General features: G+C 42.8%; 1 protein-coding gene across 1 annotated transcript; it reads left to right on the plus strand.

Annotated features, from left to right (window-relative positions):
• The first annotated feature begins 8,524 nt into the window (after positions 1–8,524).
• On the plus strand, positions 8,525–11,105 carry LOC124023346 (claudin-9-like). Its single transcript, XM_046337858.1, has 2 exons — positions 8,525–9,219; positions 9,693–11,105. The coding sequence occupies exon 2, from the start codon at positions 9,980–9,982 to the stop codon at positions 10,631–10,633; it is 654 nt and encodes a 217-aa protein (XP_046193814.1). The 5' UTR covers positions 8,525–9,219; positions 9,693–9,979; the 3' UTR covers positions 10,634–11,105.
• Positions 11,106–16,106: the final 5,001 nt, after the last annotated feature.

Here is a 16,106-nt window from a genome sequence, read left to right on the forward strand (position 1 = left end):
AAGGAAGGTTACATTCGAACAGCGAATCATGTGGCTGCCTGCAACTCAATATATAGAGTATATAGAGTAGAGAGCTTTAGATGTTGTTCGACCAAACATTATAACGGGTAAGATGAGTAATCTAAGCAACTTTGACCGTGGTATGATTGTTGATGCCACACATGGTGGTTAATGATTACACCTTGCGAATGCCTTTAATATCATGAGTAAATAACTCATAATGATTACACCTTGCGAATGCCTTTAATATCATGAGTAAATAACTCATAATGATTACACCTTGTGAATGCCTTTAATATCATGAGTAAATAACTCATAATGATTACACCTTGCGAATGCCGTTAATATCATGAGTAAATAACTCATAATGATTACACCTTGCGAATGCCTTTAATATCATGAGTAAATAACTCATAATGATTACACCTTGTGAATGCCTTTAATATCATGAGTAAATAACTCATAATGATTACACCTTGCGAATGCCTTTAATATCATGAGTAAATAACTCATAATGATTACACCTTGCGAATGCCTTTAATATCATGAGTAAATAACTCATAATGATTACACCTTGCGAATGCCTTTAATATCATGAGTAAATAACTCATAATGATTACACCTTGCGAATGCCTTTAATATCATGAGTAAATAACTCATAATGATTACACCTTGCGAATGCCTTTAATATCATGAGTAAATAACTCATAATGATTACACCTTGTGAATGCCGTTAATATCATGAGTAAATAACTCATAATGATTACACCTTGCGAATGCCTTTAATATCATGAGTAAATAACTCATAATGATTACACCTTGTGAATGCCGTTAATATCATGAGTAAATAACTCATAATGATTACACCTTGTGAATGCCGTTAATATCATGAGTAAATAACTCATAATGATGACACCTTGTGAATGCCGTTAATATCATGAGTAAATAACTCATAATGATTACACCTTGCGAATGCCTTTAATATCATGAGTAAATAACTCATAATGATTACACCTTGCGAATGCCTTTAATATCATGAGTAAATAACACATAATGATTACACCCGAATGCCTTCAATATCATGAGTAAATAACTCATAATGATTACACCTTGCGAATGCCTTCAATATCATGAGTAAATAACTCATAATGATTACACCTTGCGAATGCCTTCAATATCATGAGTAAATAACTCATAATGATTACACCTTGCGAATGCCTTTAATATCATGAGTAAATAACTCATAATGATTACACCTTGCGAATGCCTTTAATATCATGAGTAAATAACTCATAATGATTTCCATCAAGGTTTTATTTGCCTTAAACATCATGTAGATAGTAAATGACATGAATATACATGAATATAAACACAGTAGGGTTGAGGACAAAAACCACATTAAAACACATTTGGCCTTGAAGATGATTGTAGTCATCAGAGTGTTCAGATAAATCAACAAAATGGTGGAAATCATTGTGAAATAACACTGGTGGATACAACGTTTCAAAGTAAAACAGTAGAATAGAAGGAAGGTTGGGGACTGGGTTCAAAGTTCATGTAATCCCATCAACATACAGCAGGGGGCACCATTCAACTCTTATAACTGAACAAGCTTCATCACTACTGAAAACAGACTATTTGAAATGTATTTTCAACATCATCTGCCAGGCCTGTAAAATGAAATGACATTTTATACAGTCAGTTCTAAGACTTTAGTGGAGGCCTCTTTCAAGGCAGGTAGACTAGAATGTTGGGCCAATAACCCAGAGGTCGCTGGTTTGAATCCCTGAGCCTACTCGCTGAAACATCTGTCAAAATGCTCTTGGGCAAGACACTTAACCTAATTGCTCCTGTGGTTCACTCTGGATAAGAGCGTCTGCTAAATGAATGAAGTGTAAGAACAGCAGAAGAGCAATCATAAATATAATTTAAATGACCAAATCTAAATATTTGTGTTAACATGAGTACAGGGTTTACTGATTCCATGACAGATCAGACTTTTAGATCTTTTAGATCGTTTCTGTACAGCACTTTGAGATATCAGCTGATGTACGAAGGGCTATATAAATAAATTTGATTTGATTTGATTTGATTTGATCATAATGAATACATGGACAGATCCTAGATCAGTACTCCTACTCTGAGATGCTTCCTGGATACGTGATCTTAGCCAGAATGTGTTGGGTTGCGAGTCACTGGATCGGGGTTCTATGTTTTTTTTTACATAAACAATGATTTAATAATGTATATATGGTGATCTAGTCCTTGGTTCTTGTTGCCGTTATTTGTAAGGATTTTACAGGGTAGGATAGAGGCTTATCATTGGCCAGAACTACTGTCACACGATATCTGAATACTTGGTCAGATGAAATCCCTTCATGAGTAACAGGTTCAGACCCATGTCAGGACCGACTTCACAGAAGTACTGTAGGTTAGCACTGGTGATGAATATGAGGGTTTCATCTCTCTTTAAAAAATAATCAATATATTCTCTGTTTCTTATCTCTTTATTGGGCTTTTATTCACTTCCAAATGATTCATAATTAAAGTTTGATAATTGCATCAAGATACATGATCACCAAAGTCCTTCCATCTACACACATTAAAATGGTTTTATCCTCCAGATGTCTTTATATAAGTAGATCCATAGCCGACACATGGCGTCTCCCAGTGAATCAGGGGCTCCACCAGTTCCTAACCAGTCCTGTTGTAAACCATATCACCGCCCCTGTCAACCCTCCCATGACAACACCTCCAAAACCACCTGTCAGAACCCCCATCAACAACCCTGTCACTATGGCGACGAAGAGCTCCAATCTGTCACCGACGATTCTCTGCCTGTCCTCCTTCCTCCACTGGGATCTGTAGCGCTCCCTCTCCTCCACCTCATTGGTCCGCACTGCCAAGAGAAAGACACACCCCTCTTTACTCACAGGGGGAAACAGTCACCAAGGTGAAATAGATCTATGTTCTTTGAGGGAAGTGTATGAAGAAGAACCTCCTAAATACTATATTGTTCTGTATTTTACTGCATTTGAACTATTGTTTGAACTATTGTGAATACGTATATTTAAGTAAATGGCCCAGATTATTTATTCAACGTATTTCACACATCACTGCTAGGTGGAGAGCTTTCACTAAAACACTGATAAGGAGATATCCCAGCACAGACTACCACTCCCTCATTGAAATGAAGGACAAATTCACCCAGCTGGAGGTAAGACAGGTGGAGCTGGAACAGCAGGTGATTACACTTCAGTCAGCACAGACCCAGACAACAGTCCAGCACAACAACACCCCTTAACCAGACCCGGAGAGCTGGAGGTGGACAGAGACATATCTGCACTCTGGACTGTGGTGAGACAACTTCAACAGGAGAAAGAGCAGAATCAGGAGAAGAACAGAGCATTAGAGGAGAGGGTGAGGGGGACGGAGGAGAGGTTGAGGGGGACGGCGTGTGACAGAGAACAACCCACTAGAGAGGTGGCCACCCCCACAGAGAAGCCAGCAGAACAGTCCACCCCAGCACCTGACAGAAGTTTCGACACCACAGCAGAACAGTCCACACCAGACCCTGACCATAGAGTCGACACCACAGCAGAACAGACAAATGAAGAACCCCAAGCCCAGCGACTCCCACTGCCTCTGAGCACCCCCCCTGTCAGCCACCCTGATAGCCCTTCTGACAACCCCTCACACCCACTGAGGACAAACACAAGACACATATTGTACTACTTATGGACTCAAATGGGAAATATATAGAAGAAAAAAAACTTTTTCCCAAACACAGTGTGTCTAAACTCTGGTGTCCAAACACCCAGCGCGCCCTAGACCTTCTGTCTGAGGCCAAACTAGGGTCACCCAGCCACATAATAATACACACAGGCACAAACGACCTGAGAGCACAGCAGGAAAGGGTGGCAACAGCACTGAAGGGAGTGATTGAAAAGGCTTCTTCTACTTTCCCCAACGCACAAGTGGTTATCTCCACCCTGCTACCACGAAAAGACTTCCACCCTGCTACCATACAGCGGGTAAACGCAAGTATTTCCTGTGACTGTGCCTCAAAACCAAATGTTTTCCTGGCCCACCACTCCACCCTGGACTTGAACAGCCTCTATGACCAGGTCCACCTCTACAAGGCAGCAGTGCCCACCTTTGCCAGGTCTCTAAAGGACATCGCTCTCAAACGTATCCCCAACACTTCACACAGGAGCAACAGATCAATAGACTCCCCACCCAGACCAGCGAGACACCCTCCCAGATTTGCAGGACCCCCCCCTGGACCTACACATAGAGGACCCACGCCAAGAGGAATTACATCCAGACCACAGTACACCCAGACACATCCACACCCCCACCCCAACCAATCAACACCCCCCCCACGTCAACCATGCCCACACCCCATTTAGGCCCCCTGAGATCAGACCTATGCCACTCCTGCCCACCCCATGCACCCCACCCCCGCAAAGAGGGCCTCAACATGGAAGCCACACATACGCCCAGGTAGTGAGCGGGCTAACAGTCCCAACCCCCACCCACACACTCGCCCAAGCCAATGGCATGTACCAGATGCTCAGCAGGCTCTGCTCACACTTACTGACCTGAGGCCAAAAAACGACCAACAACATTGGACACTCTATGGAACAAAAAAGCCTTCACTATATTATCCTGGAATATCCAAGGCCTGAGGTCATCTGCCTTTGGCCTAAAGAGCAGAAACCCGGACTTCACCAAAGAAATCGGTAATACAGACATTGTCATCCTGCAAGAAACCTGGTATAGAGGAGACGGACCCACTGGTTGCCCTCTAGGTTACAGAGAGCTGGTAGTCCCATCCACCAAACTACCAGGTGTGAAACAGGGAAGGGACTCAGGGGGTATGCTAATTTGGTATAGAGCAGACCTAACTCACTCCATTAAATTAATCAAAACAGGAACATTCTACATTTGGTTAGAAATTCAAAAGGAAATTATCCTAACAGAGAAAAATGTCCTCCTGTGTGCTACCTATATCCCCCCACTAGAATCCCCATATTTTAATGAAGACAGCTTCTCCATCCTGGAGGGCGAAATCAATCATTTCCAGGCCCAGGGACATGTACTAGCCTGTGGCGACCTAAATGCCAGAACCGGACAAGAACCTGACACCCTCAGCACACAGGGGGACAAACATCTGCCTGGAGGTGACAGCATCCCCTCCCACATATGCCCCCCTAGGCACAACTATGACAACATAACCAACAAAAACGGGTCACAACTCCTGCAGCTCTGTCGCACGCTGGGTATGTACATAGTCAATGGTAGGCTTCGAGGGGACTCCTATGGTAGGTACACCTATAGCTCATCTCTTGGCAGTAGTACTGTAGACTACTTTATCACTGACCTCAACCCAGAATCTCTCAGAGTGTTCACAGTCAGCCCACTGACACCCCTATCAGACCACAGCAAAATCACAGTCTACTTGAACAGAGCAATACTCAACCATGAGGCATCAAAGCCAAAGGAACTGAGTAACATTAAGAAATGCTATAGATGGAAGGAAAGCAATTTGGAAACCTTCCAAAAAACAATTAGGCAACAACAAATTCAATCCCTTTTAGACAATTTCCTGGGTAAAACGTTCCACTGTAATAGTGAAGGTGTAAACTTGGCAGTAGAAAATCTTAACAGTATATTTGACCTCTCAGCTTCCCTATCAAATCTAAAAATCTCAAATAGAAAACCGAAGAAAATTAACAACAATGACAAATGGTTTGATGAAGAATGCAAAAATCTAAGAAAGAAATTGAGAAACCTGTCCAACCAAAAACATAGAGAACCGGAAAACCTGAGTCTACGCCTTCACTATGGTGAATCACTAAAACAATACAGAAATACACTACGGAAAAAGAAGGAACAGCATGTCAGAAATCAGCTCAATGTAATTGAAGAATCCATAGACTCTAACCACTTCTGGGAAAATTGGAAAACACTAAACAAACAACAACACAAAGAATTATCTATCCAAAATGGAGATGTATGGGTAAACCACTTCTCCAATCTTTTTGGCAAAAACATATACATGATCAAATACAGATCTTAGAACCAACTATTAAAGACTACCAGAACCCACTGGATTCTCCAATTACATTGAATGAGTTACAGGACAAAATAAAAACCCTTCAACCCAAAAAGGCCTGTGGTGTCGATGGTATCCTCAATGAAATGATCAAATATACAGACAACAAATTCCAATTGGCTATACTAAAACTCTTTAACATCATACTTAGCTCTGGCATCTTCCCCAATATTTGGAACCAAGGACTGATCACCCCAATCCACAAAAGTGGAGACAAATTTGACCCCAATAACTACCGTGGAATATGTGTCAACAGTAACCTTGGGAAAATCCTCTGCATTATTATTAACAGCAGACTCGTACATTTCCTCAATGAAAACAATGTACTGAGCAAATGTCAAATTGGCTTTTTACCAAATTACCGTACAACAGACCATGTATTCACCCTGCACACCCTAATTAACAACCAAACAAACCAAAACAAAGGCAAAGTCTTCTCATGCTTTGTTGATTTAAAAAAAGCCTTCGACTCAATCTGGCATGAGGGTCTGCTATACAAACTGATGGAAAGTGGTGTTGGGGGTAAAACATATGACATTATAAAATCCATGTACACAAACAACAAGTGTGCGGTTAAAATTGGCAAAAAACACACACATTTCTTCACACAGGGTCGTGGGGTTAGACAGGGATGCAGCTTAAGCCCCACCCTTTTCAACATATATATCAACGAATTGGCGCGGGCACTAGAAAAGTCTGCAGCACCCGGCCTCCCCCTGCTAGAATCCGAAGTCAAATGTCTGCTGTTTGCTGATGATCTGGTGCTTCTGTCACCAACCAAGGAGGGCCTACAGCAGCACCTAGATCTTATGCACAGATTCTGTCAGACCTGGGCCCTGACAGTAAATCTCAGTAAGACCAAAATAATGGTGTTCCAAAAAGGTCCAGTCACCAGGACCACAAATACAAATTCCATCTAGACACTGTTGCCCTAGAGCACACAAAAAACTATACATACCTTGGCCTAAACATCAGCGCCACAGGTAACTTCCACAAAGCTGTGAACGATCTGAGAGACAAGGCAAGAAGGGCATTCTATGCCATCAAAAGAAACATAAATTTCAACATACCAATTAGGATTTGGCTAAAAATACTTGAATCAGTCATAGAGCCCATTGCCCTTTATGGTTGTGAGGTCTGGGGTCCGCTCACCAACCAAGACTTCACAAAATGGGACAAACACCAAATTGAGACTCTGCATGCAGAATTCTGCAAAAATATCCTCAGTGTACAACGTAGAACACCAAATAATACATGCAGAGCAGAATTAGGCCGATACCCACTAATTATCAAAATCCAGAAAAGAGCCATTAAATTCTACAACCACCTAAAAGGAAGCGATTCACAAACCTTCCATAACAAAGCCATCACCTACAGAGAGATGAACCTGGAGAAGAATCCCCTAAGCAAGCTGGTCCTGGGGCTCTGTTCACAAACACAAACACACCCTACAGAGCCCCAGGACAGCAGCAGAATTAGACCCAACCAAATCATGAGAAAACAAAAAGATAATTACTTAACACATTGGACAGAATTAACAAAAAAACTGAGCAAACTATAATGCTATTTGGCCCTAAACAGAGAGTACACAGCGGCAGAATACCTGACCACTGTGACTGACCCAAAATTAAGGAAAGCTTTGACTATGTACAGACTCAGTGAGCATAGCCTTGCTATTGAGAAAGGACATGAACTGAATCTAGAATGTTAACACTTTAACTGCTGAAATACATGATGGAAGACATGAACTGAATCTAGAATGTTAACACTTTAACTGCTGAAATACATGATGGAAGACATGAACTGAATCTAGAATGTTAACACTTTAACTGCTAAAATACATGATGGAAGACATGAACTGAATCTAGAATGTTAACACTTTAACTGCTAAAATACATGATGGAAGACATGAACTGAATCTAGAATGTTAACACTTTAACTGCTGAAATACATGATAGAAGACATGAACTGAATCTAGAATGTTAACACTTTAACTGCTAAAATACATGATGGAAGACACACTGAGTCAGACAGTAATACAGAGAAGTACCACATGGAGAACGATAGTTTCATATAGTTCATGAAAAACCCTTGTAGAAGCCTTGTCAGTCTGTGGGACATAACGTTGCATTGTGTTGCTAATCTGTTATGCATGTGTGTGTGTGCCCTTATGTGTGTGCATGCTAGTGTGTGTGGTGTGTGTGGGTGCATGGATGTGTGTCTGTGCCTGGGTGTGACATTGTGGCCAGCTGGGTGCTGCTCCCCTCCTTCACTGTGTGTGTGTGTGTGTGTGTGTGTGTGTGTGTGTGTGTGTGTGTGTGTGTGTGTGTGTGTGTGTGTGTGTGTGTGTGTGTGTGTGTGTGTGTGTGTGTGTGTGTGTGTGTGTGTGTGTGTGTGTGTGTGTGTGTGTGTGTGTGTGTGTGTGTGTGTCATAGTACCCAGCCCAGCTGAGTGCTGCTCTCCTCCCACTCCTCTATGTTAAGCTGGGCTCCAGTGAGACAGTCTGGTCAGTCTGTGTGTTTGACAGGGGAATGAACACACCATCACAGACATCTACTACTCCACAGTGTCACACTACCCAGGACAGGACTCTCCTACTCCACAGTGTCACACTACCCAAGACAGGACTCTACTACTCCACAGTGTTACACTACCCAGGACAGGACTCTCCTACTCCACAGTGTCACACTACCCAGGACAGGACTCTCCTACTCCACAGTGTCACACTACCCAAGACAGGACTCTACTACTCCACAGTGTTACACTACCCAGGACAGGACTCTACTACTCCACAGTGTTACACTACCCAGGACAGACCTCTACAACTCCACAGTGTTACACTACCCAGGACAGGACTCTACTACTCCACAGTGTTACACTACCCAGGACAGACTTCTACAACTCCACAGTGTTACACTACCCAGGACAGACTTCTACAACTCCACAGTGTCACACTACCCAGGACAGACCTCTCCTACTCCACAGTGTCACACTACCCAGGACAGACCTCTCCTACTCCACAGTGTCACACTACCCAGGACAGACCTCTTCATTCTGTCCACTGGTAGACAGCTGCAGAGTCCTCTGGGGTTTGAATAGTAAGTATTATCATGGTTATCTATGTAACTGTCTTATCATGGTTATCTATGTAACTGTCTTATCATGGTTATCTATGTAACTGTCTTATCATTGTTATCTCTGTAACTGTCTTATCATGGTTATCTCTGTAACTGTCTTATCATGGTTATCTCTGTAACTGTCTTATCATGGTTATCTATGTAACTGTCTTATCATGGTTATCTATGTAACTGTCTTATCATGGTTATCTATGTAACTGTCTTATCATGGTTATCTCTGTAACTGTCTTATCATGTCAGAATGACTGTTTTGATTCTGTTGCTTTCTGAAATGTCTAAGAGTTACTGGTTATTATGTCATATCGCGTGTTATTAGGCTAATATGTTGGGACATGTTATCATTTTACTATGTTGGGAATTATTATGTGTGTATACATTAACATAAACATAGGTTCAGAGTATTTACAATGCATTTCTTCATCATGTCCTGGCAGGAATATTGTTGTTGCTGTTGACCCGTCTGAGGATGTGGAAGAGGAGACCATCACTGTTTCTACCATAAGACACAGAACTACTGGATATTCAACCAAGAGGAAAGAGACAAATCCCGGAACGTACAAGAACACATTATCGAGGGGAACCTCTGTCACCTGTAATCATTGTTTTGGAGAAGAGAGGAGGATTTGACGCCATCTTGACAACACTCATCATCTAGTGAAAACCAGGGAAACACACCAGAGGCCCAGTTGAACAGAACTGTTTGGGACTTTTGCACGTCGCCATGGCGTCCACAGGTCTACAGCTACTTGGCCTCCTATTGGCCATGATGGGCTGGGTGGGCGGGGCTCTCGTCTGCGCCGCCCCCTTGTGGCGAGTCTCCGCCTTCGCGGGCGGGGAGATCGTGATCGCCCAGGTTCTCTGGGAGGGGCTATGGATGACGTGTTTGTCCCAGAGTACGGGACAGATCCAGTGTAAGACTTACGACTCTACCCTGGCCCTCCCCGTCTCCGCCCAGGTGTCCCGTACCCTCTCCGTGCTCTCCCTCCTCTTCTGCCTCTTCGCCCTCCTGCTAGGCGTGGCTGGGGCTAAGTGCACCAAGTGTCTAGGGGAAGGAGCTTACTCGTCCAAGGCTAGGCTAGCCCGCGTGGCTGGGGCTCTGTTCTTCTTCTCTGGGCTGCTCTACCTGATACCCATCTGCTGGACGGCCTACGCCGTGGTCAGGGATTTTTACGATCCAAAAGTCGCCGCGCCCCTGAAGAGAGAGTTAGGCCCCGCCTTGTATCTGGGCTGGGGGGCGGGAATTCTGCTGCTGGTTGGAGGGGCTCTGCTGAACGCAGGCTCCTCCCCTCCAGGGGTTAGGGCGACGCCTACTTTTGGGGGAGGTGGGAGGAGTAACCCACTGCCTGTGGTGGTAGAGGAGAAGGAGTATGTCTGAACCGTGTCAAACCAGGGTTGTGTTCATTACTTTGGGAGAAAATGGACTGAAACAGGGAGGGATTACCTGAACGTGTCCAATAAGAAATGTTCATTTTCGTTGTCCATTGTAAAACATTTTGCAACATTATGCCCTAATGAATACAACCCCGTCACTAAACACTAAAGTGAAGGAGAGACAGGTCAACATGTAAATAAGAAAATGCTTAGGATTACGTTTCAGAAAATGTGCTTGGTTTTTCTCCATTTCTTATGACCACTTGTAGACAGCTTTGTTATTTTGTTATGACATCATCTTCTAGTTGTATTTATTATGACATCATCTTCTAGTTGTTTTCATTATGACGTCATCTTCTAGTTGTTTTCATTATGACATCATCCTCTGGTTGTTTTTATTCTGATTTGAGTTTTCTGTGTTAACTTCTTCTTGGTGAGTGTAATTTATACATGATATAATAAAGTATTTTACAACATGTTTGTAATTGCTACTACACTCATATTTACCAGTTATTTGTTTTAGCTACTGCAGTCATGTATTTACAAGTTGTTTGTTCCAGCTACTGCAGTTGTTTGTCAGAGTAGAAGGACAATGTGTGATGCACTTGTGTTAGTTAGTGTGGGAGGTGAAATGCATCGTGGGATGTGTTAATAACTAAATGTTTATTAATGTGACATAACTGTCATTTCTCAGATTCCACACTGCCCCCTCTCTCTCCCTCTGTGTGTGTGTGTGTGTGTGTGTGTGTGTGTGTGTGTGTGTGTGTGTGTGTGTGTGTGTGTGTGTGTGTGTGTGTGTGTGTGTGTGTGTGTGTGTGTGTGTGTGTGTGTGTGTGTGTGTGTGTGTGTGTGTGTTGTATACAGAGTGGTTATACAGTAGCACAAAGGCAGGGTACAGGACACAGACAAAGACCATCTGTATAACATGTGCCAGGGCAAGAGTCAGCCACAACATATTAACCCAGTCACGTGAACACGTACGGCAGCATAGAAACAGAATCTATAGACCGGGCTCTCCCCATTCAAGTCAATGAAAGTTCCATATAGAGGTTACAAGTCCTTTCTAGAGATTATATTTCTATGATAGTTCCATACAACAACAATGGACTCCATTATTACAGGGCTTTCCAGAACTGCGTTAAAATACTTACTGATGACACAACAGTGGTCGGCCTGATCACCAACAACGATGAGACAGCCTATAGGGAGGAGGCCAGAGACCTGGCCGTGTGGTGCCAGGACAACAACCTCTCCCTCAACGTAATAAAGACAAAGGAGATGATTGATGACTACATGAAAAGGAGGACCGAGCACGCCCCCATTCTCATCGACGAGGCTGTAGTGGAGCAGGTTGAGCGCTTCAAGTTCCTTGGCGTCCACATCACCAACAACTTAACATGGTCCAAGCACACCAAGACAGTCGTGAAGAGGGCACGACAAAACCTATTGTGACTGAAAAGATTTGGCATTGGTCCGAAGATCCTCAAAAGGTTTTACAGCTGCACCATCGAGAGCATCCTGACGGTTTGCATCACTGCCTGGTATGGCAACTGCTCGGCCTCAGACCGCAAGGCACTGCAGAGGGTAGTGCGAACGGCCCAGTAAATCATCGGGGCCAAGCTTCCTGCCATCCAGGACCTCTATACCAAGCGGTGTCAGAGCAAGGCCCTAAAAATGGTCAAAGACTCCAGCCACCCTGTCATAGACTGTTCTCTCTGCTACAGAACGGCAAGCGGTACCGGAGTGCCAAGTCTGGGTCCAAGAGGCTTCTAAACAGCTTCTACCCCAACCTCCATCTCTTCATTCAAGGAATCAATCATGGACACTCTTACTGACAGTTGTGGCTGCTTCGCATGATGTATTGTTGCTGCTGTCTGGGCCCAATAATGTTTGTACCATGTTTTATGGTATGTTTTATGTTGTGCTGCTGTCATGTTGATGCCATGTTGTGTTGCTACCATGTTGTTGTTATATTGTGTTGCTACCATGCTGTTGTTATGTTGTGTTGCTACCATGCTGTTGTCATGTTGTGTTGCTACCATGCTGTTGTTATGTTGTGTTGCTACCATGTTGTTGTCATGTTGTGTTGCTACCATGCTGTGTTGTCATGTTGTGTTGCTACCATGCTGTTGTTATGTTGTGTTGCTACCATGTTGTTGTCATGTTGTGTTGCTACCATGCTGTGTTGTCATGTGGTGCTGCCATGCTATGTTGTTGTCTTAAGTCTCTCTTTTTATAGTGTTGTGGTGTCTTGTTGTGATGTGTGTTTTGTCCTCAATTTTTATTTTTAATCCCAGCCTCCATCCCCACAGGAGGCCTTTTGCCTTCTGGTAGGCCGTCATTGTAAATAAGAATTTGTTCTTAACTAACTTGCCTACTTAAATAAAGCTTGAATAAATATATATATACATTTAAAAGGTATTGTGCTTTCCTCTGGGTCTCAAAGTGCTTTAAGAAAACGAACCCCATCCACTACCAATGTAACCTTTAATTTAACAAGAGAAGTCAGTTAAGAACAAATTCTTATTGACAATGATGGACGACGCTGGGCCAATTGAGCGCCCTGCTCTATGGTTCTCCCAATCATGGCTGGCTGTGATACAGCCTGGAATCAAACCAGGGTGTCTGTAGTGACGCCTCAAGCACTGAGATGAAGTGCCTGACACTGCTGTGATACAGCCTGGAATCAAACCAGGGTGTCTGTAGTGACGCCTCAAGCACTGAGATGAAGTGCCTGACACTGCTGTGATACAGCCTGGAATCAAACCAGGGTGTCTGTAGTGACGCCTCAAGCACTGAGATGAAGTGCCTGACACTGCTGTGCCACTCGGGAGACAAAAATCATCAAATCAAATGTTATTGGTCACATACACATGGTTAGCAGATGTTAATGGTCACATACACATGGTTAGCAGATGTTAATGGTCACATACACATGGTTAGCAGATGTTATTGGTCACATACACATGGTTAGCAGATGTTAATGGTCATATACACATGGTTAGCAGATGTTAATGGTCACATACACATGGTTAGCAGATGTTAATGGTCACATACACATGGTTAGCAGATGTTATTGGTCACATACACATGGTTAGCAGATGTTAATGGTCATATACACATGGTTAGCAGATGTTAATGGTCACATACACATGGTTAGCAGATGTTAATGGTCACATACACATGGTTAGCAGATGTTATTGGTCACATACACATGGTTAGCAGATGTTAATGGTCACATACACATGGTTAGCAGATGTTAATGGTCACATACACATGGTTAGCAGATGTTAATGGTCACATACACATGGTTAGCAGATGTTAATGGTCACATACACATGGTTAGCAGATGTTAATGGTCACATGGTTAGCAGATGTTAATGGTCACATACACATGGTTAGCAGATGTTAATGGTCACATACACATGGTTAGCAGATGTTAATGGTCACATGGTTAGCAGATGTTAATGGTCACATACACATGGTTAGCAGATGTTAATGGTCACATACACATGGTTAGCAGATGTTATTGGTCACATACACATGGTTAGCAGATGTTAATGGTCACATACACATGGTTAGCAGATGTTAATGGTCACATACACATGGTTAGCAGATGTTATTGGTCACATACACATGGTTAGCAGATGTTAATGGTCACATACACATGGTTAGCAGATGTTAATGGTCACATACACATGGTTAGCAGATGTTAATGGTCACATACACATGGTTAGCAGATGTTAATGGTCACATACACATGGTTAGCAGATGTTATTGGTCACATACACATGGTTAGCAGATGTTAATGGTCACATACACATGGTTAGCAGATGTTAATGGTCACATACACATGGTTAGCAGATGTTAGTGCGAGTGTAATGAAATGCTTGTGCTTCTAGTTCCGACAATGCAGTAATAACCAACGAGTAATCTAGCTAACAATTCCAAAACGACTACCTTATAGACACAAGTGTAAAGGGATAAAGAATACGTGGTGTATCTGAGAAATGAACAACAGCCATGTTGTGGAACTACTATTAGCAATCAACTCATAGAATGGCAAAGACAATTACACTTTGACACTTTGACTATTTCTGTGACAATATTAACAGGGAAGGCCTCTAGACCTAAACCAAACTACAGTTCCCCTAGATATCCACAAGGGGGCAGTAGAGGTGTATTTTTCACAGAAACAAAGTCATCTTTCACACAGAGAGAGAGGGTGTATCTCAATAGTCTAGTGGCTTTTCTCTCCTTGTCTCTCTGCTTGCCTTTGTGCTGATTTCAAAATACAAGATAGGATAACACACAGATAGCAATGTGAAGGATGGCTAATGGGCATTTGTCAAGTCATCTCATGTTCTATACAGATGAAGGAAAGGAGACATAAAAGGTTAGGAAGCCAAGCCAGACTATTGAGATGCATCCCCTACTGGACAAGCGTCTCCATAGTTACTGAAACAGCATGGGGATTTTAAGGGTCACATTCCGTAGTGAGTTGTTCTAAGTTCAGGGAAGCAAAGACTTGTAAATGACATTTTTTGGTTGAAAAGGTCAGACACAGTTAAACAATGTTAAATTCAATGAACCTGGACTAGCCTATCAAATGCTATATGCTTAGGCTAGTCAATGTTGTGACCTCAATATAAGTATATGTGTGGAAGGGCGAGCATGTTCATTTGGACCAGTGACCAAAGTTCCAGCGCTTAAAAGAACTCTTTGCACCAAACAGGAATGTTACAGCGCGTGAAGAGATTCCGACCAAGTCAGCACACAAACACATTGGGTCAACGTGTACCACCACCTCTATGCCACACACACACAATAACAACTAATATAAAGTGTATATTTAAACACAGGGCATGTGATCTTCTGTGTGACTCTTTAACGATGTTCTGATCAGTATTTGTCCTGTGGAATGCGAGGCGAGCTGGCAAACTCCTCCTGGCGGGAGGTCAGCATTACATAGAGGCTTTCTGGAACAACGGTGGCTTTTAAACACGTTGAAGTGTTTGACATAAGATGTGAAGTTGTACTTGTACGTGGTTATGTGTTGTTTTAGTAGCCTTCTGAGAAATGGCTCTAGGTATTGTCTAGCGCTCGCCAACAGGCTGCCAAGTGACGACTGCATTGAAAAATAGAAGTTTAATGGGTTACATTTTGGCTCCAGTCAATGCGGATGTTATTGCATCTGTGACGGATGACACGAACAGTCTCGGTCAAAAGCAATGTCAGAGTTCGGGAAACAATAACAGTAGAATAGATACTTTGTAACCAGTTTCAAATTGTTTCATCTAACCATTCGTTATCACGGATACAATGTATCGCCGCTTGACTCCGTTGAAAAATAAAGTTTCCTCACTGGAGAATGTTGGGTATTGTTTCCCTTAAAGCGACAGAGTACTTGTACACTGTGTCTGGTTGGGTAGCTGACTACTTGAGGGTGTACTGTCTCTTTAAAACGGGCATCCTCT

The sequence above is a fragment of the Oncorhynchus gorbuscha genome, unplaced genomic scaffold, assembly GCF_021184085.1.
Source record: "Oncorhynchus gorbuscha isolate QuinsamMale2020 ecotype Even-year unplaced genomic scaffold, OgorEven_v1.0 Un_scaffold_1602, whole genome shotgun sequence".
NCBI lineage: Eukaryota > Metazoa > Chordata > Actinopteri > Salmoniformes > Salmonidae > Oncorhynchus > Oncorhynchus gorbuscha.